This window comes from Camarhynchus parvulus, chromosome 5 (assembly GCF_901933205.1).
Source record: "Camarhynchus parvulus chromosome 5, STF_HiC, whole genome shotgun sequence".
Taxonomy (NCBI): domain Eukaryota; kingdom Metazoa; phylum Chordata; class Aves; order Passeriformes; family Thraupidae; genus Camarhynchus; species Camarhynchus parvulus.
The window spans coordinates 382,340-410,301 of record NC_044575.1 but is presented as its reverse complement, the minus strand read 5'-3'; the positions used below and the strand labels follow the sequence as shown (position 1 = coordinate 410,301).

General features: G+C 44.4%; 1 protein-coding gene across 3 annotated transcripts in view; it reads left to right on the top strand.

The window, feature by feature from the left end:
* BDNF (brain derived neurotrophic factor) overlaps positions 1-25,670 on the top strand; it is a 40,245-nt gene extending 14,575 nt beyond the window's left edge. The window contains exons 1-2 of one of the 3 annotated variants that reach the window (XM_030950285.1): positions 3,713-3,989; positions 21,963-25,670. In XM_030950285.1, coding sequence (XP_030806145.1) covers positions 21,984-22,724 — 741 coding nt within the window. In that variant the 5' untranslated portion in view covers positions 3,713-3,989; positions 21,963-21,983 and the 3' untranslated portion in view covers positions 22,725-25,670. Of the gene's footprint in view, positions 1-3,712; positions 3,990-4,552; positions 4,867-21,962 lie in introns of those variants that run through there. The other 2 variants (XM_030950284.1, XM_030950286.1) reach the window with 2 other exon arrangements.
* The last annotated feature ends 2,292 nt before the right edge of the window (positions 25,671-27,962 follow it).

The following is a 27,962-nucleotide window of genomic DNA, read 5'->3' as shown; positions in this document are numbered from 1 at the left end:
TGTCTGCAACCCTGGCTGTGTATATAACTTGTGTATATAATCCACTGCAATTCTTAGCATTGCTGGAGTTGGGAAAGTTTATTTCCATGAATTTTCCATCTCTTTCATGTGAAAAAAATAGCAGATAAAGGTAACTAGGAAACACGAATAAACATAATCAAATATAAAATGCTTGTAATAATATAAGGAATTACTTCAGCCAATTAAAATTTTAAACAGAAAAAAAACCCTGTAGCATCAAAACCCAAGTACATCAATAGCATTGTCCTTTTTGTAATCAGGATTAGTTTATATTTCCTGACAGCCAAGTGAGACAAATTCCAAATTACAGCTTCTTGACCTTATTCTCATTCAAAAACAGGCCAAGATCCTACGTGAATAAAATGGGGAGTGTAAAGACAGTCTGGGGGAGGAGAGACTCAATCTCCCGCTGCCTTTTGTCTAATTATGTACCTTTTATGAATGTTACTCTTTTCAAATACCGACTTTTTTATTGCTTCTCCTACAATTGCAATGGGGGAATTTAAGAGCCCCACAAACTACTTTATCATATAATTAGTTTATCAGTAAATTTGGACCTCATACATCAATCACTATAATGCATAAACCTCCACTGAGACAGAAACCAGGTGTGCGTGCTTCTGCTTTCTTCTTTATAGTATCTACAGCATCCTTAGTGCCAATGCTAGAGTTTAAATTGAATTCAGCAAAAAGCAATGGTCTTACCCTCCTGCAAGCAATATTACTTCAGGGATAAATCAACATTTTATTGACTGACAACTCATACTCTTTCCCTGCTGCTCTTTGGAAAATGGCGAAGTATGATTTGTGTATGCAAAAAATTATTTTCATTAGTCATGAATAGAAAAAACACTTGGTTCCAAGGTGAATGCCTAAGGTGGGCATACTGGGACAGCACCAAGAGGCTTGATACACTGAATTATCTGAAACCACCAGAATAGGATCCGCCTGCCCTTTTCTTCCCCGTGCAATTGTGGTGTTACTTTCTTTTCAAGAGCCTCTTACATGTGACATCTGTACAATCCAAATGGGGAAAACACAGCTGGAAGACAGAACAAGAGAGAACTCCTTTTGGGTGTACCCAGAAAACATCAGGATGCCTGACCTTTGCATCCTATGTATCCCACAAATCCCAAAGGGATTTACTCATGTAACCTCCAAATTTATAGTGCATTTTATGGACTAAGGAGCAGAGCTCCAACCAGAGCAGTGTCTCCATGTCCCCAGGACTATCAGTTGCTTCACAAACTAATACCTTGAAGACACAATTTTTGGGGGGTTCATTCATAAAAATTCTCTTGGAAGTCAGGATCTGATTTAACAACACAGAACCCACCTTGCATGTGCATTAAAAATCCAAACAAGTCATTATTTACGCTATTTTTCATTTTCTGAGTAATCAAGCACTGGCTGGTAATAATGCTCCAAGGGCTGATTACACCAGCAAGAAACAGCAGCTCCTCTGACCACACCTCTTCCCTGGGAAAACCTCTACACTGATGCAAAAGGCAACACATTTGTAGCAGAGAAAAGTGGGAATTTCATGGGTGCATGGAATTAATGGTCCTCATGTTCTCAGCAGAGCTGAGCTGAAGCGCTTCCCACAGAGTGAGCACGTGTCAGGCTGTCTGTAACATGCTTCCTTTCCAAAATTAAAAAAAAAATCTGATTGCAAGCAGATTTTTTTTTCAGAGTATATCCCTTCTCCTTCACACCTGAGAAAAAGCCAGCAGTGTTTCTAAAGCATGATATTTGCTGCTGCTCATCTGCATGTCTTGTGTCCTAGCAGAAGAGCCTTTCCTCCAGGAATAACAAGTGTGCAATGTATTACATTACAGCTGATTGAAGCAGCCTCTCCTGCTGCTGTTTAACTTATCTGCTAGATCATCCAAATACTTGCACACACCACCTAATAAACACTGAATATTGGAACTCTGCTGTTTTGTGACTGTGCAAAAGGGCTGCTGAAAATGTGCTGCCTTGGTGAAATCAGGTACCCCCACTAACACAGTCACACCTGAAAAGTTAAACGGTGCTGTGGAGCCAAGGCTAAAACAGAAAAATAAAATGCACACATTAACTTTGCAGATTCCAGGTACAACCACGGGTTTGAAATGCCTCTGGAACATCCACCTGGCACTGCTGCTGGGAGTTGTAAGCTTATACTGGTCTATCAGAGTGGGGAAAGGAATGGTTGATGTATCCCCCAATGGCAGAATTTGAATAACACAGAAATAGCAGAGCAGGCCTTGGCGTGAAGAGCTACCTGGATTAGTGACTATCCACCAGCCAGCAAGGACTGGACATGATTCCTCAGGCCCAGGCTGTTAGTGAAGGCTTTGAAAATGTCTCCTTTCTCATAAATTGGATAGATTTGGACTGGAAAACACTTCACTCTCGCTGACATTTTTAGTTCAAACATGCAAAACCAAACCCCCAAGTGCAAGAAAGATGGTGATGTGGTACTCAAGCATGATTTTTTTTAAAGTTCTTAAAGCTGCAAAGGTTATTAACCACCAGGAATCTTTCCTTTATTATATATTAAAAGCTGATTTATATGGAAGGCCTTAGGTGTACTCGAATTTCAAACACCTGGGTTATTTACTGATAAATGCAGGTGTTTCATAGCAAAAGCATACAGACAATCAGACTGTCTGAGGGCAGCAATGAGTTGCACACATTTCTCCTAGGATAAATAAATTTTCACAAGTGCTTGGACTGAATGGGCCCTTGGCATTAATTGCAAATTAGATGGTAGTCAGGCTTTGAGGCGTAGAAAAATACGTTTTAACCAGTTCGTGAAAGAGTTGCGCTAGCTTCTCCTGAAAATCAGCTGTTTCCAATTTTACCTGTGGGGGAAGAGGGAAGGGGAGAGGCGAGGCTGCCGGAGCCCATGCCAGGCAGGGGGTGAAGCCAGCTCCTCTCGCACGGCTCGGCTCGGCTCGGCTCGCTCCTGCCGGCGGCACACGCGTGCGCTCCCGCTGGCCGTGGCCCGCCCAGCCCAGCCCGGAGCGTGCCATCCCTCTGTCTTTACCGAGATCAAATGGAGCCGGTCAATCAGGGGATACCATTATTGCCTCCGCCATTCAATTTCCACTATCAATAATTTACTGCGCTCTCTGCACGCGCGGGAGGAGGAGGAGGAGGAGATGGCCAAACAGATTTTTGTCAGGGGGTACAGAATGCTCCCCGCGGGCGGCCGGCCAGCCGGCCGGGCAGAGCCGAGCCGCCCGTTCCGCCCGACATCCCCGGGCTCCGCGCTCGGCCCCGACTCCGCCTGCGGGCGCTGATGCGACGGGCGGCCCCGCTGTCGGTCCCGGTGCCGGTGCCATCCCGGTCCCGGGCTGGGCAGAGCCGCCTCGGGACCGCCGGGACTGAGCTCCCGCTGGGCGCCTGCAGAAAGTCACCGGTGTAACGTTACCTGGGGCGCTCATTAATAAGCAATGCCTGTTATTATCTTGATTGCATTCTTAATAGGCGAACTACGGAGAGGTCAGCGCGGGAGCGATATTTAAATGGATTGGGCTTGCTTAATACCCGGCGGAGTAAGCCAATATCCCGCCGCGGGCGGACCGGCACCCCCCCGCCCCGCTCCCCGCTCGGGAAGCGCCGGGGGAGCGGAGCGGAGCGGGGCCGGGCGGGCGGGGCGGGGGCGGTGGCGGGGCCGGGAGGCGGTGCGGAGACTCGGAGCGGGGCAGCGCGGTGCCTACGGCCGCCGCAGCCGCTGGCCGGGGGCGAAGCCGCTCGGCGAGGAGAAGGCGGCGGGGCTGGGCCGGGAGGCTCCGGCGGAGCGGCGGGAGTGTGGGATCCGGCCGCGCTGCCCTCCCGCCCCTCATAAAGCTTTGATGAGACACTTGAGACGCCGCCTGTGTTGTCGAGGCGGCGGGAGGCGGTCGGTGGGACTGGGCGCCCGGGAGAGGATGTGACTTCCCGGAGGGAACCCGGACAGGCTTTGTGTGGACGACAAGGTACGCGGCGCCCCGCCGGGAAACTTAAGGGGCCGGGAGCAGGGGGTGCGGGCGGCCGCGGAGCCGGGCGGGCGCCGGCCGGCGAGAGGCGTCGGGGAGCGGTAAGAGCGGGCGAGGGCCGGCGCGCCCTGCGCCCCTTTGTTCCCGCACCTGTCGGTGCGGCCGGTGCCCGGCGGGGCTTTTGCCGGGGCGGGCGGGAGCGGGAGCGCGGTGCCGGCGGCGCGGGGCCCGCGGAGCGCGGGGCCCGGCGGCGCTTCCCCGACGGCAGCGAGCGCCCGGCGCGGGGCGCGGCGGGGCCCCTCGGGCGGCGGGGCGCGCCCCTGGCGGCGGGCGCGCGATGGGGCGGCGGCCCGGCCTCCTCCCTCCGTGCGCGGCGGCAGCAGCGGCGGCGGGGCCCGGCCGTGACGGGGCAGCGGTGGGGCCGGGGGCGGCAGCGGCGGCGGGGCCGTGACCGGGGGGAGCGACGGAGCCCAGCCGTGGGGCGGCAGCGGCGGCGGGGCGCGGCTGTGGGGCCGGAGCGGCGGGGCCCGGCCGTGGGGCGGGCGGCGCGGAGCAGCCGGAGAGCGGGGAGGGCCGGGCGCCGTCAGGGAGGGGCGCGATGCACTTGTTGAAGCTGGACCGTCGCTGGAATGTGAAGCATGCCCGGCACCGTCTCCGGGAGCCGGTGCCGCGGGCGCCCGCTCCTCTGCCCGTCGCGGTGCAGCGGGCGCGGGCAGCCCGGTGCCGCCGGCAGCGAGGGGAAGGCAGGGTGGCGCACGGAGCGGCCGGAGTTGTCGGGGCTCGGCGAGGAGCGGCGACTGGCCTCGACCCACCGGCTGTGGATTCATATCGGGGTCAGACACGCCCGCACCCAGGAAAAAAAAACTGGGCTTAAATGGTAAATTTGTTCGGCGGAGGTTTAGTTAATACTTTGGGAACCTTGGGCTGTCCCACAGATGTATTCTTTTTTTCCCCTTAGGATTAAAAGCGTGAGGTGTCACAGCTGTTGGCCACGCTTGCTTTGCTTGGTTGTTTTTAAGAGGTGCTGTTGGTGTTTTGGTTTGTACATTCCAGTTAAGATCTGTCCTTTTCCTCTCAGTTTATTGTAGTTTGCTCTTCTGAGGTTATGCAAGATCAATAGTCATTACTTATTTATGTTTCTAGTAACACAGTTCTAATGAATGCAAAGAATCTATCTTGGCAATACATTTTTCTTCAGCCAGTATTTCTGTAATCTTTAATTCATGGTGATAAATAGATAAATGAATTTCCTTGGTTGTCTATAGATACGAGCAAAAGGCTGGATAATGAGCCTCCTACTTGTGGGCAGGAGGAACTTTCACAGCACCAAGTTTTTAATGGCTTTTTGGTCACAAACGTGAGGACTCTGCTCTGTTAACACGAGTGGCTGTCCTAAGTAAGAAGATCATCATGTTGCCTGCTATTTTGTGTCGGGTAGCACGTTTGTGTGAGCCGTGGGCTCTGCTTACAAAGCTGCTTGCTGCCTGCAAGCCCTCAGGTGAGAGCTGCAGCCCAGTGATGGCCCAGGGTTGGTGTGGGGATGGAAGGACGTCAGCGGAGGGGATGCTCTTGGCGTCAGGCACGCTGCGGATCCCGTAGTTCGGCATGTGAGAGGAGGCAGCAGCTGCCGGGGGATGCTGCAGCTTCCTGTGAGCAGAGTTCCAGGGCACTGCCTGGGTAAACAGAGCCGGGGAAGGGAGAAGACAGGCAGCGATGTTCTGCAGGAATGAGTGCCGTCCCTCGCCTGGGTCTCAGAGCAAAGCAGCGCCTCTGTTTCAACTCGAACATATCTATTTTCTGCTGTAGTACTACCACTAATGTTCAGCTTCACTGAACCTTGTCTGGGAAAACCCATTTGTAAGCAGTGTGCCTTCTGTTCGTGCTGCAAGTGCTCTCTGCTTTCCGGAACTGCAGGGTAGATCCTGTTGTTACGTGGCTGTGAAATCAGGGTAAACCAGGTCAGAAAGATGAAGAGCATTTCATCTGAATAAATCCAGATATAATGGTGGAGGAAGATGGGAAAAGACTTTTATCTTAGACAGAGCAGGACTAAACTGAAAAAAAGTGCAACTTCAAGCTGTTAAGCAGCAAGGCATTATGTTGTAACAGTAGTGCTTGGGAAGTACTGCAATATGCTGGAATACTACAGAATGTAGTGCACAGTTGCAAAGGTATTCAAAGGCTAGTTAATATGTGAAAAAATACAGGGGAAAATAAGGTTCTGTGCTTTTGCTTAAAAGCTTTGTATATGTGATAGTGCTGAGCTGAAAGTGGCTGCACTTAAAAAGTCCTTGCAGTGGCTGAAGCATTTGTGCAACTCTGCTGTTGCTGTAAGGGAAACACAGAAGCTGCACATTTTGCTCAGATAAGAATTCTCTCAGGGAGTGCCCATAGAAAAGCAGGTCACAAGAAACTTGGGATAAGGAGACCCTCTCAGCCCTCCTATGGGTAAGCACTGTATGAAGAGGAGAAACAAGTCACTCCACTGAGTGACTTGTGCAGTAAGTATGATCCTATTAAAAAAAAAAAAAGGTATTTATCATACCTGCCTTCCTGGTTTGTATAAAAGGCTGAAAAGTTCTTCTAAGAATGTGCCCCATGCCTACACTAGAAATCTCACGAGGCATTGTGTGAATTGTTGGAGGCTCCACTAGAGAAGGATATGTGCTTTTAATAGGTTAATTGCCAACTTGTCTTGACCTGTTTTCAAGCGTATGTTGTGAGCACTTGGTTTCTTCTAAATAGCTGAAATGCTGCTTAATTGGGAAACTCTCAATCATATCTTAGATCAGTTCATACACTGGCATTCTTGGTAATCCTTAGTTGTAAACACCCTTTAAAAGGAAGCTTTTAAAGGGACTGAAGCTAAGCTGGTTTTGTGCATTGCTGAAGTGAACTGTTAACCAATAACTCACTGCCTTCAGTTCCAGCGGGGAAGGCTCTGTAGCAGCCCGTGGATGCTGTGATAGCCCGTTAGGAAGCAGCACAGGTGTGCACTGAGTGAGCTGCCTGATACACGAGTTGGGATGGGGCTGGTAGGCTGTGCCCCCGTCTGTCAGCTCACAAATCTTACTTACTGTGTTTCTTTATCTATCTACCATTCAGTCTTACCTTTGGCTGCAGGCTCTTTGAGGCAGAGGTAGTCTTGCCTGTCTGCTCTTTCTGGTACCCAACAAGAACTCACTGATGCTCTTGTAATACAAACAATAAATAACAGATTTTGCTGTGCAGTGCATACAGGCAACTCTGCCATGGCACCTTAAACTTGCACGTTACCAATTCCAGGCGCTGAGCAGTCCAGGGAGGAACACTGTTTGCAGGAGTTGCCCATGTGGAACAGGGCAAACAGTCTTATGTGTGACGTGTGGGTGATCTGTAGGGTCAGCCTCAACCTTTTCTCCTTTCCAACATTCAGGACCTCACTGTCAGGCAGCTGTGGACTGGTGGAGTTCAACTGCTACACCCAACAGCAGCAGTGAACACAAAACTGTCTGGAATACTGGAAATGCCGTGGGCATGACTGACCAGGCAACAGTCTTACCAAAAATTTTAAAAAGCCAACCTCATCTCAGGTACAATGTCTGCCCTTTATAACCAGTGAACAGAGGTTGGCTGGGCTGGTACTGGCCTGATGTGATTGTGATTCTTGGTAACACTGATACCAGGGGTGCTGGAATGTCCCCTTACAGCATCATTTAGGCACCATGAATAGATCCAGCTGTCTATAAAGATGAGTACCATGCACAGCCAGAGGAAGCAAAGGGAAGCTTCATTTAGTGTTTTTTCATGCCCTGCCGACAGCTGCCATATGGCTGTAGCAGTCGTATACTTTCCTTGGTAAGAATATTGTATTTTTCAGACAAGTCATTTTCTGAAACCAGTTAATTAGGACAGTTATTTCTGGCCGTGGCATTTGTAGAGAACAGAAGGCACGATTGTTCTTATATTTGTTTCTCCGAGTCCTTTGATCGACTAGAAGCTCTCAATGCTTTACGCTATAAATTACCTCAATCCTTTGGCAGTTCAGTTCTTTTCTTGTGTACTTGGTTAGGAAAATGCAGAAATCCTTGTGACTCAGCTACAGACTACTATAAATTATGAAGAAATGGGGGAGGGGGTCACATTTCACGTTGGGAAAGGCAATTCTAGGAGGATGGAAGGATACTGGTTGCTAAATTTGAGATAAGCATCTTACAGTATCTCAAAATCTGAGCAGCTGCTGCCACCTAGAGATGCACGAACCACACAGGGTGCTTGGGCTGCCTCTGGCAAGGGAGCCTGCACCTTGAAAATGAGTCAATAATTCCAGTCCTTACTCCACAGTATAGATTTAGTGCATGAGTGCAGACTTTTTTAGCCCTGTAACTGATGATTACCTGTAAGTTTTATGCAGTCTTCCTTGGGTGGCAAGTAGGTAAGCAAAGAAGCATCACTTTCAGTAAAGCATTTGCTGATTTAATTTAGACTGCGCCTAAATAAGTATTTGCAAGTCAAATTTATAAGAGTTCGATGCAGCTGCTGCTGAGACTCCATAGCCTTTGTAAAGCCTACACCAATAATGTGCAGTGTAGGATTAGGATTTAAGGATTTGAGTTCATTTGAAGGTTGGTTTGTTCCCTATCCCATCTTTGAAGTCTACTTGTTGGGGACTGTCCTTTAGTGTATATTTGCTGGAATAGAAAAACAGTGATTTCCCCAAATGTATGAACTCAGCAGTCTTTAGACTGGTTTCACTAGATTGAGAATTTTCTCGATTTAAAAATTAAGTATCAAAATATAGTTTAATATGTATCTATTTATTACTATCTCAAATCTAACAACATGGAACATACTAGTATCTGCTCCTTGTTTTTTTGTTTTGTACATCAAACTGCTATACCAGTTTCTTCCTCTGCATTTGAGAGAAAAGCAGTGTTCCCTACTTAATTTGTTTCCTGATTACAGAGGGAAACAATGAGCCTTTTTTTACCCCCTGAACTCCTAATCTCATGTTCAGTTATTTCTGTTTGACTCTTAGAGACACAGTATGTTTTGGTGTTGCTTTATATATTAGAACAGTGCACAGCAACAGTTCTATTATCATTAAGCTGCAAGGATCCCATAGCTTCTAAGCTTCATACTTTCTTAATGCTTCTCGTGGGGCAGCTCCTCTGAGCAGTGACTCCTCTGGATCCTTGCAGCAGCCATCTGACTCCTCTTCTTGCTACACCCTTTTATGGCACTTTTTCTCATTAGTTACAGGTGTTCTTAATCTCTGGTAATTAATCTCAGCTGCAGCTCATGGAGGGGTACCATTACATTCTACTGCCCCCCTACATTTTGGAGCTTATATAACTGCTAGCTCTCAGCTATCAAATGCCTTCTGGAATAAGCAAAGCAACACAACTAAGCCTGGAGCTGATAACATCATCTCACAGAGCCCCGAAAATGAGACCCACTAGTTGATTGCATGTACTGTGTTACTTCCCAGATGATGGTTTTTAACATTTCTTAAGATATTTGAAGTCTGTCAGTGGGACTGGGATAGGAGCTTAATCCAAAACTTCTGCTGGAACAGAACTCTCCTGTGGGAAAGTGGGAAACTGTGATACAGGGATATTTGCCACAAGTCAGGAGGCAACTGCAAACTGCTTGTACCGTATCAGGGTGCGTGAGAGTTGTAATAGCAAACTAGAGTTTGAAAAACTGTTCTTGGCTCGCTGGAGTTCCACATCAGCCTCAACCTTTCCGGTATGTGCACCGAGTTACAAGTAGGCTTTGCATGAATGCAGGAGGAATCTGGGAAAAAATGGAACTAGGTAAAACCTTGAGCAAAATGCTGTTATATGTTCTTTATTAATTCAGCATGTAAAAGACTCAACCCAGAATCCTTTACTGTATATCTTTTTAACGTGAGTTAAGCTTAATCTTGTGTGCATATTGTGCCTTATCTAATGTGATCTAAATCCTGTTGTTTTTTTAACTGCTCCTGGAGAAATGCTGTTTCATCTTGATCAAGAAATTAAAGGTTCTGATCTCTGGATTCCTTAGTCATTCACTTTTAAAGCTTGGTGCAACATCTAGTATCCATATGGTTTAATCTATCCATCTTTACACTGGCCATGGTGCTCTTGTAGAGCATTCAGTACATGATACACTGAGAAGAAAAGAAATGAAATCTAAACTTTGTTGAAAAGTTGGGTTAGTAAAGCCAACCTCTGCCCTTAGTTACAGCTCTCAGCGTAGCACAGAAGTGTTGTGGGCACACAGTTTGTGGTGACTGGGAGTGGGGCTGTGGCCCAGCCTCATCCCCAGTGGCTCCAGCTGTGCAGGACAGATGAACAGCACTGACAGCAGTAAGCCATGGAGTGCCCAGGTGTGCTGAGCAGCCACACAGGGAGCAGAGGGCACCCAGGGGAATCCATGCAAGATCAAGAGTATAAAAGGTTGTACTGAGGAACAATGAAGAGCAGATGGCTGAAGCCTTCTTAGGTGTTGGTTGTGGCTCCACTGTGTTTCCAACACAGAAGTGTGTGGATGCTGTTGGAATGAGTGACAGGACTTGTTTTGAAGTATTTCTAGGTAATTCTGCCTGCTGGCTGCCTCCATTAAGACTTGGATCTTCTCTTGCTATTTGCATTCCTTCTGAGTTGATAATCCAGTTTGACTGAGCCGTAAATGCTGAGAGAGAAATGCAATGTTTGATAGAATTTGTACTGAGAAAGCCAGTGTGAGGAGGAAGCAAATTCAATAACAAGTTGGAGCTGGCAAGAGTGATTTAACCAGAACCTGTGCCAGGAAACTCTGGTGAACTATGAATGTCCTTCTGAACACCATGACCACCCTTTATAATGGGTTGAACCACAACTAGAAATAAACACATCTGAAGTTCTGCATTTTTGCTTTTCCAGATATAAACACTACTGTTAATGTCAATGTCATGATTTTTTTGTTGTTGTTGTCAGTTTATGTCTTGTAGGCTGGTGAAGGATTGTTTTTGTTTTATGGGAGGCAAAGAAGGATGCTTCACATGTCATTACAGCCACAGAGCATTTACTGGTGTGGCATTGGCAATGGATGCCAGAGAAATGGTGCAAAGAGAAGAAGCAGGTGCTTCTTTACATCTTCCACAGACATACGGATTTTTTGACTAGCAAGAGGTGTCTGGAAATGAGCTTTCTTTCCCCTTAAAGGCTAATGATTGGCACATGAATTTAAAACAAGGAATGACGCTGCCTTCCTTGAAAGACTCATTTAGTCCTTTGTCTCTCTTGATTTTGCACTAATGATAAATTTCTGCTGTCCCCTGTGCAATACTTTTTTGCCATTGTAATTGGAAAAGTATGAGCACTGTCACCAATGAACAAGGTCCTTGCAAAAGAATGAGTGAATTCCACATGCCTCCATTAAAAAAAAAAGGCAGAAATAATGCTTAAGAATAAGTTAGAAGTTTAAGCCTCCAAGAAGTCTACCTTTGAGAGTGACAAACCTGTAGGCAACATCTTGAAGTCCATAAACTTCAAGAATGGAGTCATATCACCTATTTCCTAATCAATTTTGTCCAGCTTGGAAATAGTTGTATATTTTTATCCTGCTCTGATTCCTGTAACTGTTACAAAATTTACAGACTCTTTTGCTTGGAAATACTATAAATCATTTTCCCTGCCTTTAGCTAATGGAAGGACAGGTATGCAGTGAGACCTAGAAAACACAATAAATAACTTCCATGTCTGCTTTGAATTAAACACTTTGGAGCAAGTCTTCAGTTGCAAAGCACCACCAGACAGACCTTTTAGTATTCAAATTGTGCTCACTAGAAAATGGCTGCAGGGGAACTGCTGATATTCTGCATATTTTGTAATTTGTCATGATCAGGTGTACATCAAAACACGACCTGTAGTTTTTTTTTAAGGACAGCATTGAGCCATTGGTATTTTAACATAAAGCTGGATCTGTGGATGTGCATTGGGAATAAAGATGACTGGAACTCAGTCGTCATTTTTCCTTTTATTGCTTTGATGGTGGTGGTGCTGCTACCCATATTACAAGTAGGCATAAACTTGCTGTTTTCCATTTTATCTAAATTAAGGCTGACCCTTGGTCCTTGCAAAGCTGCCTGGTTTGTGTTTGTAGGGCTGGTAAATACCTGCTTGTGCAGTAGTACTTCTTTATGGGAATAGGTCTCCCCTAAATTTCATAACAAGTTTGCTACAGGTAAAAGCAGTCTCTGGTCTGGATGAGATAGGAACTTGTGTTGTATTTCAAATCTAACTTAGAGGTTTTAATGGTGAAGAATATTTGTATTTTAACACTAGTTTTGTTTTCCTTGTTGCTCTTTGTTATGTAGTGCTTGAGCCCACAAATTGGAAGCATGAGGCTAAAAGCTGCAAAATGCAAGCAGAAACAAAAAGCCATATGGCAATAGCAGGAGTTTCTGCCACCCCACCTTAGGCTCGTGACAACATGCCCTATAGTTAACCTACAGTCAGGAACTAATAATGACACAGATGGAAGTGAGCTAGCATATGTATTCAAAGTAATACCCCTCAGGTTTTAATCAGCATCTTTCTGTGTCGGGCATCTAAATTGCTGTGGAGAGATTAGCAAAATATGTCTGTGGTACACATGGTAAAGGCAGCTTTGTGTAGTGGCTGAATTGAGGGGTTTGGAGCAAGAGCTCCCCTGTTCTCCTCTGGTTCAGCAGTGACTTGCTGCAATCTGGGGTAAAATGTTTAAAATACTTGTGGGCTTTAGGCTACCCAGAGGGAAAACACAGTTTCTGGTGTGGTTTCTTCTCACCTAAGGATGTTGGGATTCAGTGTTTGCAAAGGACTTTGCAGGCTTTGATAGCGTGTTCTCCAAAAAGTGTTGTACAATTGGAGTTACAACAGCTTAAGTACCAGATTTCTTAGCTTTGGCAACCTCTTTTCCTCTCTGTAACTACTAATTATGTCTTGTGTGACATTTTTGCTTTTGATTTTGAATAGGACAGTGACTTCTACAGCTCTTCTCTTATGTTGTGGAGAAGTTTGGGAGAGAGAGAATACTCGGCTGTTTCCAAGACTAATTGTGTAATTTAATGTTTCTTGCTTTAACTTTCCCTTTCCTCCCCCACCCCCAGCTATTAGAAGAGAAGCTGTCCTTCCCTGCAGCATAATGGGATCTGCTTACATGAAGGGACAGGTATTGAAGTTTTTCTAGAGACGTGTTTATTTAAAGACTGAAATCTCATATACAAACCTACCCTTTGGAGCTTAAGGGCTCTTACAGTGAGAACAGCGCTTTGCTGGCAGCAAAGCCACTTTCTTCGATGGGGGGTTGTGCATGAAATGGGACACCCAAGTGAGGAACATTAGATGGTGTTGGGCTGGATTTTGCATACTTCTCTTTATAGACATGTCTAGGCTGTTTATGTGCTTATATCAGTGAGGGAAGAGAAGAGATAGCCTGCACACCTAGAAAGGTTTTTTCCTTTCTCTTTAAACTGTATTACCAAGTATCCATGTATCCCTCAGGACTCCTGAGGAAGCTGCTTTGCTGGAACCTGTCACATTTTGTTCCGATACAGCTATTAGCTGTAGTTTAGGTTGTGACCCCATCTGATTTTCTGACCACATAAATACTGGTCACCTTTGCAACTGATATAAATCTATGAATGAAACACTGTGAATTTATACCAGGCAGGGACCATGTCCACTAGAATTAGGTCCACTGGAACTTACTGCTTCAAGGAGCTTCCATAATTTTTGTGGATATAATTCCCCATGAGGCCACAATCTGGTATATCTGGTGGCAAGTATGAAAAGTCAGGAACCATGTAACCTCATTTTTAATCAGGAAAGGGAAGGTTCCAATGTCTGTGTAATTCACAGAAATCACAGTGTAACACTTCTTGGTAAAAGAAATTTCACCATTATACAGCTGGGAGAATGCAGGAGTTGGATAAATTAATTTTTCCTGTAAGAATTCAGGGAGGGCCTTTTGTTTTACATGTTCCATTAAATGTTTGTACCTTGAGCAGTACAACTAATGAAGATTGTTTTCAAACCTTTGCACCTTTGCCAGATGTACCCTCCTCACTCCTTCTAGGGATTCCAAACTCTTTCCCTCAGTGGAGCTTGTGAAATGAAAGGGAAAATACAGTGTACACTGGTGTTTGCCCAAGGGTGGAGGAGGAGAAGAGCTTGTTTGGTCACTCTCAGGTGCTGGCATGCTGGTTATACAACGTGACCCTGTGTATCCCTCTGCTGAATCTGGCTGAAGTTGGCCCCAGATTTTTAAAATAGATTAGGGATAGAGTACCAACCATAGGAAGTGCAAAAGTCTTGTTTCAACATGAAACCACTTATAAGGTGGGGGAAAAAAAAGCTGAAAACTATAATGCTTTGAAATCTGTGGGAAGCTGTATTGTCATTGTAAATATCATTGGTGAAAGAGCACTTCTTGCCAAAGTGTTTTCAGTACAGTTATGTTAACATAGTGACATAATTTTCCAGTAGTGTTATCTCCAAAGATAAAGCTGTTGTCACAGCAAGACAAATACAGGGCTGGCTGCCCAGTGCCGTGAATTCCCAATAAGCAAATCCTTCCATCCTTATACAAGTCCTGTTAGCATTGATTGAGGTGAAATCTGAAAACCTACAGATTCCTGCTTCTGCTGTCATTCTGCTCCATGTAACTTTGGACTTGAATACTCCCAGGAAGTGCTGTGGTACCTCAGAGTAAGCTTTTTTCCTTGCCCTGTGTATGGAAATTATTTCCATGGAGATGCTGTGCTGACAGCTGGACTGAGCATGTGTCAGGAGAATCCACACACAAGGGCAGACAGCCAAAAGATGACTGAAACTCCACTAGCAAATGCAGGAGGACTGTTAATACCTGTCAGGGCTCTCACAACAAGCAGTTCTGGTTTCTGGTTCCTGCACATCACAATGCACAGCTGCATTTCAAGTACTGGCTATGGCTAAAAGTGAGGCATTGTCTCACAGTAGTGCCACACGCAGTCAGGATCTCTGCAAAGGTAAGAGCCTTGCAACAAGCCCTTGCTCTCCTCTCTGCACCCTGGTGAAAGCACTGCCTGCCCAAACCGCTGGTAACTGCTCCATATGATCATCATGCTTTTTAACCATTTCTTTTTCTTGGCAAATCTTCACTTAGGTTCCTGTTGGGTGCCCAGTGTTCTGTAGGTCCTAGGAAGCTGCCACGTGCAGCAGAATTGAGGTCTGTGTGGGATGCTTCACATGCTGTTCAATAGTTTGCAGGCACTCTGAGATCCAAGCTCAACTGGTGCAGGAACTCCTGGGTTGTTCCAGGGTGCTGGGCACATGTCACTGTTCAAGGGATCCAACTTGTGCTAGATTGCACAACATGGTCTGTTCTGTTCCTGCTTCTGGGCACCAATTATCCTTGTCTCCTCTGTGAGCTTCATGTGTGTACTTGGCAGAATAGCTTAGTCCTGTGATGATTCAGTGCAATGTTTCATATCAAAGAGCCCTAGTGAAACAGAAGACAAACTACAGATGCTGCTCAAAGGTCTGAGGTTCTGCCTTAACGCTCTTTTGCACACAGGTTGAATTAGCATTTTATAAAGCTCTAGTGGCTATTGAAGCAAATGATTTCAGAGAACTGTAATTATCTGCCCCCATGGAGGGGGCATCTTTGCATGGAGTCATTACTAAATGGATTGGTTTCATGGGGGGTTGGGGGGGAGTGTGTACCCTATTCTATAGGTGAACCTTCCTTTCACAGAGATTAGTTTCATGTTACTTCTGAATGACCACAGTAATGGCATGAACATACCTCGATGTATACTCTAAAGTGATAAATGCAGATTTCTGAAGTCATTTTTGAAATTGGAATTTGCTAATGCACAAGTGTTGACCTTTGAGTATCACCCCTACTGTACAGTATTTGTGACACAGGAATAGAAGTGCAGCATGTTACTCTACCCATGGTACTCTGAAAAGCAGAAATAAACCTGTTGGTAATGCTTTTATTTGTGGAGGGCATTTCAGTGAATACCTTGGGATTTGAACGTGAAATTTTGGCAAAAACTGTTGTGGTGAAACATATTGTGTTTGATGGGAATGGTGGCACACACAGAGGCTCCTTTGGGAGCTGAGTTTCTTTGAGTACAGCTGGAATCACAGCTTCCTGTGGTTTGAGTGCCCCAAGTGTGGTATGTTGCACAAACAGCTGCAAAGGCAGCTAAGTGTGTCACTGGATCAATCATCAGTTCCCATTGTCACAGCGTAAAAAAAGTGCACATCTCTTCTAAAGATGTCTCTCTGAAAATGTATGATACCATCTGTGAATCTGGTCTGTTTCTTCACTTGTGCACACTGTCAAAACTCATCCTTCCTGTTTACTGGTATGGGCAGACTGGGTCTGAGTGTGTCCAACAGAGATCCTGCTGGGAACGCCTTGCAGTCCTGCACTTAGCCAATTTAAATGCAATTAAGCATGTTTGCAATGAATCCGCTCTGCACTCATTAAAACAGCTGAATTCTCACTCAGTGAGTGTTTGAGGTCTGCTTGAGTGTCTAGGAAGGTATGAGAAAAGTCTGTAGGAAACTCTGATACGTGGCTCTGTGAAGGATCAGGACTGTGATGTCATGGCATTTTTATTTTGCCATTATTTTCTTTGGGTGCTTTCTCACCTCTTGTTGTCAGAAACTGATTCCTGTATGTACTGAGGAGAGAGTCCAATAAAACCTTGGAACCCCACAAAAAATGCCTTGTATTCCTTTAGACAGATGCGTGCTTTTCCAGAGCCAATATAGACATTGCTTGAGTTTCTTTGCTCTCGGAAGCTGTACCACAGACCATATTTAGCAACATAAGATGAAAGTCAATTTCTCATGCTAAAAGTTCTAGTTAAAGTTAACATTACTTGTAAATTTGCTTGCTGTTTGTCTTGGACTTCAAAATACTTCATAGTCTCTGCTATCTCTGGCATTAAGACTAAGTAGATTTCATTACCTCAGGGAAAACCAACATGAGAATAAAAATAAAATAGGTTTATTCTTCCTGACAAGAAGCACCAGCTTAAAAGAATACAAATTGGATATGGGTGTGCATGTATATGTATTGGGGGAGTGGGTGCTTTATTTGCAGTAATAAAATGTAATTATATAGTTTGCGGCATAAATAGCCTCAAGGATGAGTAGAGTGTGTCAGACATCCAGTTATGCATGTGATAAAGGTTAATACTATTTGTTCTCAGTACATTTAGTCTTTGCAAATCATGTGCTGACATGCATCCTATTTTGATATCTGTTCACACACTCTGGTAATGATGCATAAAGCAGGAACTCATGCCTGTGGCATTCGGTAGGGTTTAGTAAATTGAACTTTTGTGTAAAGATCTTAGAAAATGGCAAGGCACAAAACGAATGTCACTTGCTGCTAATTTTATCTTCCTTCATGCACTCCTTTCTGGAGATTAAAGCATGAATCTATTCACCACTGAAAGTTACTTCAACTCACATGGCACATATTGGGATGCAGGAAAGCAAGTACGTGTTCACAGCTATTCCTTAGGTCCCTCTGCTGGAAATATAACCTGTTAAGCGGCTGCTTTTTTGTTTAAAAGACCTAAAATTAATGAAATAAAACAATTAACTCATGAATCTTCATTAAATACAAATACTGAAATAAATAGTACAGCGAGGTAATTGGCTGCATATGTAAAGTAGCTGTAGCTAATTGACATGACCTTCATTTAATGAGCCTGCTTCCCATTAGTGGAGATGCCTGACACAATTCCGTGTCCTTACTCTAGCTGTAACTGTTGGACTTTATTGGGCTGTGAAGTAGGTCACATCTTCCTGAGATCCATTCCAATGGGTGACCTCTTTTCATTGCTCCAGCTTCACTGTGCTGTGTGAAAGCAGAGAGGGTACGTTCTTGTGGCCGTGAGAATGGACAGTGTTCCCAAAGCTGGTCTCAGATGGGATTTCTGATGGACACACCTCATGTCCTGAGGGAGCACCTCAGGGAGGCTGGTGTGTATCCGTGTTGTACATGTTAGTGGGTGTTCAGTGCCTGGGAGAACAGCTGGACCAAGATCTCTTCTCCTAGAGAGGTCTGCAATCTTTGATGCCCAGAGGCGTGGCTGAACAGGAGTGCAGAAGGGTTGCAGCCTTTACTTGTTGTTTCTAGAAGGTGTAGTGTAGAGACTTGAACCTCCTACACCTGAGAAGGGAGGGAAAATGAGTGTATTGTAGGACTACAGAGTGATGTTGTAACATCAGTGATTTTTTTTTATTGTGTGTTTCTGGGTGCACATCTTACTACAAGTAGTCATGGCTGCGCTGTTAGTGTGGCATGCATTATCAGCCAGGTTGCTCCAGTGGTGAGCCTCTGTGGGAAATAGTGGCTCAGTCTGCCAGCATAGGCTCAGGCATGGATGTACACAGAAGTGCTGGGGCATCTCCATGCAAGGCCTCTCACTGCTGGCTGTGCCCAGCACAGAAAGGATCAATACCTCCCGTGGTAGTAGCAGGCTGGGAAAATAGGAAAATAGTTTTCTTCCATGTTCCCAACTCAGTTCCCCTTCCACAGGGTGGCACACTGACTGGCTCATAATCAGAAGGATGTGCACAATATGTTAATGTTTGGGGTTTACAAGACACTTAAGGTAACAGGACAGGCAGTATCTTTAATCTTTGCAATACAGTGAAGGTTTGGTGGTTGGAGAACAGAGAGGAAAAGGACTGGAAGCTGCCATCCAAAGTGTTCCAGCGACCTTTTTGGTGCTACATTGGGATATTAGTCCTGCCTCATTAAGAAGGAGATGAACCATGCTGTCGTGCTTTGATGCTGGCTAAATGCCAGGAACCCAGGAAAAAACTCTTCAGCCATTCTCCTCTGCTATAGTTGAGCAGAGGAGGGGAGAAAAAAACCCAAAGGGGCTAATGAGTTAAGGATTGGGAAGAAATACTTGAAGGGCAAAATAGGCTCAAAACTTAAAAAGGTATTTTAAAAAATCACTACTGTGGCTGGCTTATTCTCTCCTCATCAAAATATCAAGCCAGGTAAAACCAGCACACATGTATTGGTGTGTCAGTTCAACAGTAGCTGAAAGGTTGTGGGATTCTACCTGTGACATATCTTATTCTGCTACAGCATGTTAAACTCGTTGATATTTATGAACTGCTAATATGAATTGCTGTGGTGTCTAAAATGAAGATATTTCCCAGGTGATAAAACACTACACCCTTGTATTAAATCACTTCATATAATTTTGCTGCCAAAGATAAGGACTCTGTATAGTGCTCAAGTCACTGTCAAGATAGAGAGAAGAATTTTTTTACATCCTGCTTCTAGAGTTCAGCTTAGTCTGGGGCTCACTTGCAGAGCAGTAGATGTTTGATCTGTGGGTTCTTGCTGGCAGTATTCCTTTATCTGCGCTGCTAAAGCTTACTTTGACATGCTCTTCTACAGTTTTAAATGGGAGGAAGAGGATTGGCTTTTAAACAGTGTATAATCACGATGTTATGTGGGTAATGCATGTCTAAAAATTGTTGCTTTTCAGAGTCTAGTTGTACACAGTTTCTTGCAGGTCGTTGTGAGTGAAGCTGCCCAGCCTCTGTTCTGTTCTCCCCCCGTGTGAGGCGAACAGCCTAGTGACAGGGATGAAGGATGTGGCCTGATCCAGGGTTCTTCTCTGCTTTGTTCACCTGTCTAGCTTGAAAAGCACAGAGCAGCTCCAGCTGGTGTGCTTACCTGATGGGGAAAACTTCTCTCTGCTCTGTGCTTGTTTGGTGCCTCTTTTGCCCTACGTGCTCAGAGAGACTGTGTCCCACAGAGTCGGGACCTGGCCAGGACCTCTGGGCACTGCTTCCATAAAAAGAACAGGAACTTGGTTAGGAGCCAGAAGATCTGTTTTCTGTTCATTGCTCTGGTGGCCACAGAGTGTGATGTGAGTGTTTGAGGTTCTTTTCATTTTAGGTTTTATATTAAACAATTCTCTGAAGAGAAAGTGTATAAATATTATTTTTCTGTTCCACTGGCTCTGCATTTGTATGTTAGCTGAGCCACTCATCTTCAAGACAAGTTGTTTTGTCTCTCATTTGGTAAAGGAAGACTAGCAATCTTTTTCCTTCTCCTGTAAATCACCTCTGTAATGCCTCTTTTCCTCCCCTTTGAGGAAGAAATCTGACACTCCCTGTAGAATGTTTTGAAAATTCCAACAGGAAAAAACTGCAAAATATTAATGTTCTGCATGGTTAGAGCAAACACTATGTTCCTGTGAGTCACAGATATCAGGTTTGTTTAATCTTAATAAATCTATGCCACAACAACACTATTAAACAGGAAGAGGGATGAGGGATGAAGGAAGAGTTGTGCCGGGTTAGAAAGGATTCTTGGCCAAAATCTTGTTTAGTGGGAGTCTGGATGAGGGGGGCATGGGCATAAACCTGAACACTTCCCACCCTGCCTTCATTAAGTACATTTTGGGCATTGCCTTTCTAGTGCATATTTCATTTTATTTGTATGTTTTATGATAAATTGCCTTTCCGTGTTAAGCCATGCGTACTTATTTCCCACAGTACATTTGCTGGAGCTAAAGTAAGTCTTTTTACACAGCACCCTGTCGGCTGTGTAAAAATAGCATTTACTCCAATGTGTGTTGCCAAGTATGAGGTACTTCCAAATGAAGTTCAAAAGCTCTGAAACATGCATTAGCTGCTTTTTCAAAAATGTGAACAATGCCATTGCTTTCTAGCAAACAGAACTGGTGAGAAGAGGGATTGGAAGGGAAAAAAATAACAGCTGGTCTGCTAGATGTTGTAGTAGCGCTGGGGATCAGACAGAAGGCATGGCTCTCTGTCACTGCAGGATTTGGGGGTGGTTCTTGTAACAGGACTTAACAGCATCTACTCTGCCCTTGAGGAGGAAACATTTTCTACCTGAGCAGCCTTGCAAAGCACTTGGGGAGGAGTTCATGTGAGCTCCCTGCGGCTGGGAGTCCTGACAGGAGTGAGCTGTGCTGATTCCAAGCCTGGTGAGAAATTGCCTGGCCAGCACTCCTCTCTGGTGCTACCCCTCCCCTCCCAGTGAGGACAGAGATGAGCATGCACATAAACCTGTAACACCTGCCAGATTTGGGGGCAGAATACGAGAGACAGGCCAACTGCTGTGTTTCAGCGTGACATTAGGTCTGGTGATGCTGGGTTTCATGATGGCCTCTGGGCTCTAACTAGGTGTAAATAAATGCTTTGCCCACCTGAGAACAGGTGCTGTGGGGCCCTGGAGAAGTACAGAGCAGTGGTTCTGCTGCTGTCGCTTCAGTGTAGCTCTTCCCAGCTCTATGTTCCAGCACGCCCTTTCCATGCTGTTCACATGATGCAAGCATCTGTCCTGCTCAAGTTTACTGCCCCAGGCCATTTTCCTGTTCTGTATTTATGTATATATACCTTCTATGTTTGGATGAGAGATTGACAATTGTATGGCTTCTTCCTGTGTTTTGAAGATTGCTTTCAAAACACAAATGCAGTTCATCCTGGTGCTGCTCAGTTTTTGGGGTTTTTTTGTGGGCAGAATGATGAGCTATTTTCTGCCATAGAGAGATCCTCAAAATCAAGTATTTACATTTGCACTTGAAATGGAAGTCTTGCCTCTCACAGCTGTGGAGCTGTCTTTTATTGCTGAAATGTTGCATTGCCAAATAGCAGTTCTGCTTTTGCTGTTACTTGGAATAGGTGTAATTGGTCAATAAATAAGGAGTCTGTGTAGTATCTAATCTAATACTTACACTGAGTGATTTTAGCGTGTAGGAACCGAGTTGCTGGGATCAATGTTGCCTGTGCTGCAGCCTGTGCTTTTTCTGAAACTCTAAATTAAAGAGCACTCTTTAACAAGAGTATGCTTTATCACTGGTAATGAGTTGCAACTGCATGCCGAACACCTCTGTAGAAAATGCAGAGTCTTGTGAGTTTTTATTACTCCAAACCTCGTAAGTTAATTTGTTTTTCTTGGTTTTTACAGTTCCACCAAGTGAGAAGAGTGATGACCATCCTTTTCTTTACTATGGTTATCTCATACTTCACTTGCATGAAAGCTGCCCCAATGAAAGAAGCCAGTCTAAGAGGACAAGGCAGCTTGGCTTACCCAGGTCTCCGGACCCACGGGACTCTGGAGAGCATAAACGGGCCCAGTGCCGGTTCCAGGGCGCTGACATCGTTGGCAGACACCTTTGAGCACGTCATAGAGGAGCTCTTGGACGAGGAGCAGGACATCCAGCCCGGCGAGGGAAACAAGGATGCAGACTTGTACACATCCCGAGTGATGCTAAGCAGCCAAGTGCCTTTGGAACCCCCGCTGCTGTTCCTGCTGGAGGAGTACAAAAACTACCTGGATGCCGCCAACATGTCGATGCGCGTGCGGCGCCACTCGGACCCCGCGCGCCGCGGGGAGCTGAGCGTCTGTGACAGCACCAGCGAGTGGGTGACGGCCGCCGAGAAAAAGACTGCGGTGGACATGTCTGGGGCCACCGTCACCGTGCTGGAGAAAGTCCCCGTGCCCAAAGGCCAGCTGAAGCAATACTTCTACGAGACCAAATGCAACCCCAAGGGGTACACAAAGGAGGGCTGCCGGGGCATAGACAAGAGGCACTGGAACTCGCAGTGCCGAACTACGCAGTCTTACGTGAGAGCTCTCACCATGGATAACAAAAAGAGAGTTGGCTGGCGCTTCATAAGGATAGACACTTCTTGTGTATGTACATTGACCATTAAAAGGGGAAGATAGTGGATTCGTGTTGTATAGATTATATTGAGACAAAATTATCTATTTGTATATATACATAACAGGGTAAATTATTCGGTAAAAAATAATTTTATGGACTGCATGTATGACTGAAGTTTATACAGTACAGTGGTTACACAATCTATTTATTGAACATATCCATGACCTGAAGGGGAACAATAGTCATTTGCGCACAAGTTTAAACAAAGAAACAAAAAAAAAAAAAAAAAAAAAAAAAAGGAAATCAAGCGAACAAAAAAGTCTGCATTACATTCCTCCATAACATTGTGGTTTGTCGCCGTTGCCAAGAATTGAAAATATAAAAAATTTTAAAAAAAAAATAAAATTGCATGCTGCTTCAATTGTGAATTAATGATAAACTGTCCTCTTTCAGAAAAATAAATTGAACCAAAACATTCTGTTTACATTTTAGACAGTAAGTATCTTTAGTCTGTTAGTATATATGTTTACTGCTTCTAACTTCTGATAGCGTTGAAATTAAAACAATGTCAAGGTGCTGTTGTCATAGTTTTACTGTTTCTCTTTTACTTTTGAACTCCCATCAGATTAAAAAACAAAAAAATCATTACCTTATTCTGGATTAGAAAAAAAATTTGGTTTTTGTATGTTGTGAAGGTGTTTGCAATAGCAGTCCGACTACTGACAAAAAATAATAAAAAGAGGCAACTGAAAAAGAATGGTGATGTTCCACTTCACATTGTTGAACTTCAGGCTTAAAGACAACACTTATTTAACTGTATGGCAACACGCTTTTTTGGTTGTTGGGGGGGTGGTTTGTTGTTGTTGGGTTTTTTTTTTTTTGGTCTTTTTCCATTTTCAGTCTTGAGACATGCATTTGCTTATACCATGTTTGCTTGTGTTTGAGAATTTTTTTTCCCCTTTTCTCCCTCTGGAGGGACATTGGTTGTGATCTTTAAGTATTTCACTTACCATAGAACTGGAGCTTGTCATATAGAGAATATTCTATAGTGTTCAGAGCAATTATTTTCCTATAATAAAAGACTGTGCTTGAATCAAATGTCTTGGTGAAGCACGGTGAGAGTGTCACTAGCAAAGGTCTAGAAAAGTGGATGGAGGGTCTGAAATCAGGCTGGTTGTGGGACTTTATAGTTCAGCCAGTTTGGGAACAAATAACACTGCTTTGGGTTGGCTGAGGTTGTCCCCGTTGCAATCATTACTGAATGTGCATTCTGTTAGAGAGCAAGAGCTTGGCCATGTGCGTGGATGCCTTTCCCCTGCAGAGCATGCCAGCAGCCCCAGGCCTGCAGAGCTGGTGGGCAAACTCTGGGGCATCTATGCCTGAAAGAGCCCTGGAAACCAGCTTGGGAATGGGACAGAGAGGAGCTGCTTCCAGCAGAAAGCAATTGGCATTGTGTTCATGTGGCTTACCTTGTGAAACAAATACTGCCACTAGAAATCCACTCTGGAAGCAAATCAGGAGCAAGTGCTGGCTTAGCTTGCTTAGGTCTGAGGGATGTGCTCACTCTGTGCTCCCCCTCTGCTGACAGAAGTACTGCTAGAAAGGCAGGTTGTGAGGCTGAGAGCTGTGCACAGCACACTGGCCACAGTGGGCTGAGCACTGAAATAGCTCCTTAGAAAGCTCACTGGAGGCTCAGGCTATATTTGTAGTTCCTGGAGATAAAAAATAGCTGAAGAGGTAGGAGAATACTGCAAAATATAATCTGCTTCTGAATGCTGTAGAATCTGTATTTATTAAAACTCTGACTGGGTAAAGCTGACAGAAATATGTTTGCCCCAGTAATGCTCTTTGAAGAGCATATTTAAAACTGATTTTGTGTCATCACTGGTAGAAACCTATGCTGGAAGGTAACAGACACTTTCACATCAGTGATTTCTGCTGCTTTGGGTAGAAGGGCAGCCCCTTCCTGAGGGTAACTGCCTGTCAAAGTGCCAGTGGCCATGTGCACACCAGACGGAGTGAGAAGAGAGGGTTGTGTGACCCACCTGAGCTTCAAACTTCAGCCTTCCCCATTGATTGCTGATGGGCATTTCCCACATAGAAAAAAAAAAAAAAAAAACAACCCAACCCAAAACCTTATCGAAATTCTCAAAACTTCATCTCAGATAATCTTCATGCAAAATAAATCATGGAATCAAAGACTGTTTTGTGTTGGAAGGGACCTTAAAGATCATTTTTATCATGGGCAGGTCCACCTTCCTCCTGAGCATTTCACTCCCCTGGGGCCACACCTGTGTGTGTGTTGTAATTTGCGTTGAGTAAAGCCAGTGTGACTCAGGAGCTGCTCTCAGCAGCACTCCTCACCTGCAGCAGACAAGTGCTGTAATGCCGGCTCCTCTCAAAACATGGGCTGGCTGCTGGGAAGGAAAGAATGATGCTGATGTGGGAATAACAAACAAATCACTCAGCTAGACTGCAAGAGATAGCTTGGATCTGACAGGAGTCTAATTCACATACAGGAATCCAGTAACTGCCAGTTCAAAGAAATTTCCAAAAGAGAACTGTTAATGCCCAAATCATGCTAGAAATAAATCTTCTTCCTTCCCAGAGTTAACTGTGGCTATATCCTTTACTTGTAAATCCTCAGCTGGCACGGTGAGGGTGGTGCAGGTGTGGCAGAATGAGAGGAGTGGGATGGTGGCTTCAGAAGGATGAAGGACAGCCCACGGAGCTGAGGGCACTGAGGGTGGAGCTGGAAGCCCAGAGAGCTGTGCCTGGTACCTGCACCAGAGTGATGTAGAGATTGTAGAGATGTGATTGAGAACATGCCAGCTCTGTGCTCAGTAAGTGATCAGTAATTGATATTATTGATACTATTGACATTATTGATATTGGCAATCAACCTGGAGAACTGTGCCTGGCACCTACACCAGAGCAATATTCACCAGAACATGCCAGCTCTGTGCTCAGTAACTGATCAATAATTGACATTATTGATATTGGCAATTAACCTGGAGAACTGTGCCTGGTACCTACACCAGAGTGATATTCACCAGAACATGCCAGCTCTGTGCTCAGTAAGTGATCAGTAATTGACATTATTGATACTATTGACATTATTGATATTGGCAATTAACCTGGAGAACTGTGCCTGACACCTACACCAGAGTGGTATTCCCCAGAACATGCCAGCTCTGTGCTCAATAACTGATCAATAATTGATATTATTGATATTGGCAATTAACCTGCAATAGTGATTGATCTGTTGATATTATTGATATTGGCAATTAACCTGCAGCCCCACAGCTCTGACATTAGACATCCATGCTCACAGGCTGGGCAGTTTTAGTTAACACAGACACAGAGGGGAGGGTTGGTTTTCCTTCACATCACTTCATTAAACTCTTAATTAAACTTCATTAACTCTTGCTGTGGTCTGTTGGTGACAGAAGTATTCCATGCATGTCAGCAGGCCTAGTGCTGTGTTAAAGGACTCTTGCAACTGTAAGTTCATGTCTGTGGCCTTGTTCTCTATTATTCATCTTGTGTAACATAAATATTTATTGTATATTTATATAATTTTATGGTTTTTTGGGAAAATACTGAAATTGGCATTAAAATTTAAAAGCAACTGCGTCATATTGTAAATATAATTGAGCTATATTTAAGTGTACTGATTAACATAATATATGTTTAACTAGAGTTTTTTATGTTTTTAAATATATTTTCGAAATACATATATATATATAAAATGGGGTTTTTTGGGGGACCATGTGACTTTTCTCTAATTGTAAAACAAACTTGAGTTTTACTATAAATATGTGTGTTCTTTGTTTTAAAACAATTTTTACTCTATTTTAGCAATAAAATCTCACTCGGAGGGCAGGTAGCCCCCTGTTTCATAGTTAGCATTGGGAGGGGAGGGATAGCAAGAATTTACTTCACATGAAAGCTGGGGATACTTGCAGGATGATGCATTTCCATTTAATTCCAGCACAAAAGTTCTCATGAACTAAAAGCCCATGAATGACATATATATGGTTTTACTCAAGTATAAAATAAAGAGCATAAGGGGCAGGGAGTTTCTACCCTTAGTAGCTAAGGGATAAGTGACACATAAACTCAATAGCTACAGTCATGTACCTGATTTTTAAATGATTATTTTTAAATTTATTTTTTAAATTTATATCTTTAACATTTATATTTATATCCCCTGCACAGATTTATGACCCTACAGAGTACTAGGAGTGGGATTCCTCAGATTTAACACCTTGTTAGCATTTCTAAAATAATCTCTACTACAACTGCCAAGCCTGTACATTTAGTTATCCCACAGACCTTTAATAATCAATAAATCCTCAAGATGAGTAGAAAACTTGCATATAACTTAAGGAGGGGCGTGGGGGGGAGCACAAACCCAGACTCTCCCCAAAAAAACCCTATTGCTGCAGATTTTTCAGGAGCCCAGTACCAGCAATATCTCACAAAAACTGAGGGAATTATTCTTCTGCAGATGGTCACTGATATTAAACACAACTTAAAAAAGCAAATACACATTGCTTTTTTATTTTCACCCCCCATGAGCCAGCAGGAACCGTGATGGATGCTGCAGCCTTTGGGATGTGGATGAGCAGAGCTGCATTTTGGCCATGCCACCTGCCTGCCCCTGCTTGGACCCTGCCTCCTTCCATCCAGAGGCAGCCCAGAGAATTTGCTTCAGCAATTAAATATGTGTTGATGGTATGACATGGGTGCCCAGGGAATGGAATGCACACACTCAAAATACAGATTTGAGCTGCACAGGAAGGTAAAGATGCTGGGCTAACCATACAGCCAGCCACTCTACTGAGTCCTAGCTCTGGAAGGGAAAACAAAGGAATTCCCATGGCTTTTCTCACCTGGAGAAGGAAAAAAATAGATCCATAGCTAGACTTTAAAATTACTCAACAAAAAAAAAATAATAGAAAGCAGTAAAAGGTTTTTGAAGAGAAGTGAAGGCTACAGTGAAGTGTAATGAGAGGGGTAGGATGTTTATTTCAGTTTGTCCCAAGTGGATCTAATACATGGCTTCCACAGGCTCCTTCCCCTAATTGGGTCCTCATTGAGGAGACACCTTCTGGCAGGTCAATTAAAATGAAAAAGTAATTGATGCACTTGTTTTGAGTAAATATAAAGAGCACTGACATCTGACCTTATGAAGGAATTGGAATTTTAAAGTCAGGGAGTGTCTGTAGGTGGTGTTTTGGAAGAGGAGGAGATTTTTTTTCCTGAATTTTTTTCATATGTAGAGTTTGGTTTTT